The sequence below is a fragment of the Poecilia latipinna genome, unplaced genomic scaffold, assembly GCF_001443285.1.
Source record: "Poecilia latipinna isolate Pla-1442-1.1 unplaced genomic scaffold, P_latipinna-1.0 Scaffold5946, whole genome shotgun sequence".
Lineage (NCBI taxonomy): Eukaryota > Metazoa > Chordata > Actinopteri > Cyprinodontiformes > Poeciliidae > Poecilia > Poecilia latipinna.
Window position 1 is genome coordinate 1 of NW_015118562.1, and position 3,459 is coordinate 3,459.

The following is a 3,459-nucleotide window of genomic DNA, read 5'->3' on the forward strand; positions in this document are numbered from 1 at the left end:
GGAGCCGGGGATGGGGAAGAGACCGTTCAGGAGGTGGGCACCGGGGAAACAGGTGGGGGAGGGGAGTTTAAATAAAATGGTGAAAAATATAAACTGAACAATTAAATAAAAAGATTAAAATCTTTAAGGTTTTAAAGTTTGGGCGGGACATCAGAGGACAAAGAGACCGTCTCTGGCCAGACTGGTCAGACTGGTTCCAGTGAGACTGTTGATCTGGTTGGACTGGAAGGTCAGACACCGGAGGACATTTAGAGACACCAGAAGACATTTAGAGACAGGAGGACATTTAGAGACACCAGAAGACATTTAGAGACAGGAGGACATGTTTCTAAGTATTGATGTTGACACTGAGCGCGCTCAGACCAAAGATGTGGTTCTGAGCTGATTTGGACCATCTGGACCGGGCAGGCGGGTTCTGTCCAGACGGAGCTGTGACCTCAGCGGCTCAGGAGGTCACGTGATCTTCCTCTTCCTCCTCCTCCTCCTCCTGCTGAAGGTGATCTCAGATCAGATCAGGATGGTGCAGAACCTTCTGGATGAGCCTGACCCGGTTCTGGTTGGTTCTGCTCAGTGGAGCCGGGCCTGGGCTGCTCAAGTCCAGATGTTCTGACCCGATGCAGGAAGTGAAACTGAGAGCAGCAGCTTCACCTTCACTGGGACAGGAAGTGACCTCAGAGCAGAACAGGAAGTCTGGAGTCTGACTTGGCGTCATGTGACCCTGAACACAGCGCCGTGATGCGTTCACTGACTGCTTGGCCCTGCCCCCTCCCTATAGCCCCCAGTCAGAACCACCAGACCTAGAACCTGGCCAGTCCAACTAGAAGGTTCTGATGTGGACGGGTCAGGCCTGGTTCTGATATCCTCTGGTTGAAGACTGACCCAGAACCTTCTGAACCTTCAGAACCTTTAACCTCAGTAAGATGCAGCCGGGTTCTGGTGACCGAGGAATCTTCATCCAATCAGAACCCTCCATCTGGTTTGACCCAGTAAATCCTCCTCATTGTTCTGTAGTCCGTCAGAACCGGTTCTGATTGGTATCAGTCGGGCAGCAGGGATCAGAACCTCTGTGGTTCTGTTTGGACCTGATGAAACATTCAGCTGCTGGCCGGCTTGGCTTACTGGTTCTGTTTACCAGGTCAGACGGGTCGGGCCCAGTACGGATTCTGATGCAAACTTCTTCCAGCTCAGATGACCCGCTGTTGGATCCGAACAGAACCGCTCTGGATCTGTTCGGTCCGGTCCAGTAACTCTTTGTGGACAGACTGGCTGTCTGCTGTTTTTGCATTGATGTCGTTGTTTTTATTCCCAGAGCTTCATCATGATCCTCCCACTGAACCGGTCCAGAACCAGACCCGGTCCTCCTCAGCACCATCCTGCTGATCTTTCTGTCTTCCTCCATGAATTATTGATCTGTTCTGAGCGCGCTCAGTCTGGGTCGGGTTTCACTGGCTCGCTCCATCAGAACCATCTGAGCCTGCTGGCCTGAGACAGAGATAGTGTCTGAGGAGAGATGCTCCACTCTGTCCTGATTGGTCGGCTGATGTTGGCTGTTCTCTCCTCAGGCTGGGGCTGCTGGGAAAGATAAAGAGGATGATGATGGTGCTGCTCTTTGTCTACGTCTCCATCCCCTTCATCATCAAGCTCTTCCCCTCCATCCAGGCCAAACTCGTCTTCCTCAACTTCGGTGAGTTTCAGTTGGACTTGAACTGAGCTCTGATTGGCCGGTTCTTCGCTGCATGGCAGCCAACAGGGGGCGATGTAGGACAGATGTTTGGATTAGCTGTTAGCATGAAGCCGCGTTCCATTTAGTGGAAGTAATTCAGGTGTTTTACCCAGCATTCACTGCTCCAGGATGGAGCACGGCCTTCATCGATGCTCCTGTTCATCCATCTGGTGAACTGCTTCCTGTTTCCTGTGTTGCCTTCAGGCAGCATGGGACATCAGAGTTCTGCAGCTTCAGCTGAGCAGAACCAATCAGAACCTGCTGCTCATAACGATGTTTCGCAGAAACAAACGGACCAATAGCGAGCTGCCAGAGAGGTCATGTGACATGTCTGTGCTTTTTGTTCCAGTGAGGGTGCCGTACTTCATCGACCTGAAGCGACCTCTGGATCAGGGGCTGAACCACACACACAACCTCTACCTGGAGCCTGAGGCGGGCCTGAAGATCGGAGTCTGGTACCAGAACCTACAGAACCTACAGATTTGATTTGTTTTTTTAATCAGAGAAAACAAAACTAACCAAGAACAAAATATGAAGTTTTTCATATCTGAGTTAACATAAATATAAAGTCGCTGCTCTGGTAACAAAACTACTGAGGAAAAAACATTTAATTAAATTAATAACCAGCTGAAAGTAAAAACAGTAAAAATAAGAATCAACCTTAAAATGATGCAGTGATGTCACAGCGTGTAAATATTGAGAAACCAGATTTAAAATGGAAATACTGAATATTCTTTGAATTATTAACACAACAAACTGTCGCACAATTATTAAACAGTCATAATCAATGCAGATGAAAGTTTTTAAAAATCAATAAAGACATTTTCTACTTATTTTATAAGTAAAGTAAAGTTCATTTAGAGGTTTTCATCTAAATTCGCAGATATTCAAAAGTCAAATTTGCCTAAAAAAACTTCTTACAGTTTAATAAATCTGATATATTGTAGCAGCGCCCCCTCCTGGTTTCTGTTTCTGTAACTGAATCTGAGCTTTGAATTCAGAATGCTGCTTTTAGTTTAAATTTTCAGTTTGTGTCTACTGGAGACGTCCCCAGTTTGTCCCCAGTTTGTATCCAGTTGGTCCAAAAGTTGGTCTCTAGTTGGTCTTTGACTAGGCCAGTGTCCTGACTGAAGCCATCTGGTCTTTCAGGCACACGGTTCCCGCTCAGATGTGGAGAGATGCTCAGGACAAAGATGGCAACTGGTACCGCTCCACCTTTAGCTCCGCCCACCCCGTCATCCTCTATCTCCATGGCAACGCAGGGACCAGAGGCGGCGACCACCGGGTGCAGCTGTACAAGGTGATGATGAGCTGAATGGCTCCTGATTGCTGAGAGGAAACCACCTGACCCCTGTCTGTCCTCCTTCAGGTCCTCAGTTCACTGGGATACCATGTGGTGACCTTCGACTACAGAGGTCAGAGGTCACACCACGGCAGACAGGAAGTACACCGAGTGGCTGCATTGAGTCTGACAGCTCTGTGTGTGTGTGTGTGTGTGTGTGTGTGTGTGTGTGTGTGAGACCAGGGTGGGGCGACTCAGACGGATCACCATCAGAGAGAGGGATGACATCAGACGCTCTTTTCATCTACGATTGGCTGAGACAGAGGATGGAGAAAACTTTGCCGCTCTACATCTGGGGCCACTCTCTGGGAACCGGGTAACACACACACACACATTTGCAAGGCTATCTTTGTGGGGACCTCCATTGACTTCCATTCATTTGTACAGCCTAACC

General features: G+C 48.6%; 1 protein-coding gene across 1 annotated transcript in view; it reads left to right on the forward strand.

The window, feature by feature from the left end:
- Positions 1–6: 6 nt before the first annotated feature.
- The window catches only part of LOC106943787 (monoacylglycerol lipase ABHD12-like), a 7,973-nt gene continuing 4,520 nt past the window's right edge, over positions 7–3,459 (forward strand). Inside the window, exons 1-6 of the mRNA XM_015027082.1 lie at positions 7–33; positions 1,563–1,684; positions 2,073–2,178; positions 2,873–3,023; positions 3,093–3,138; positions 3,249–3,381. Coding sequence (XP_014882568.1) covers positions 11–33; positions 1,563–1,684; positions 2,073–2,178; positions 2,873–3,023; positions 3,093–3,138; positions 3,249–3,381 — 581 coding nt within the window. The 5' untranslated portion in view covers positions 7–10. The remainder of the gene's footprint in view (positions 34–1,562; positions 1,685–2,072; positions 2,179–2,872; positions 3,024–3,092; positions 3,139–3,248; positions 3,382–3,459) is intronic.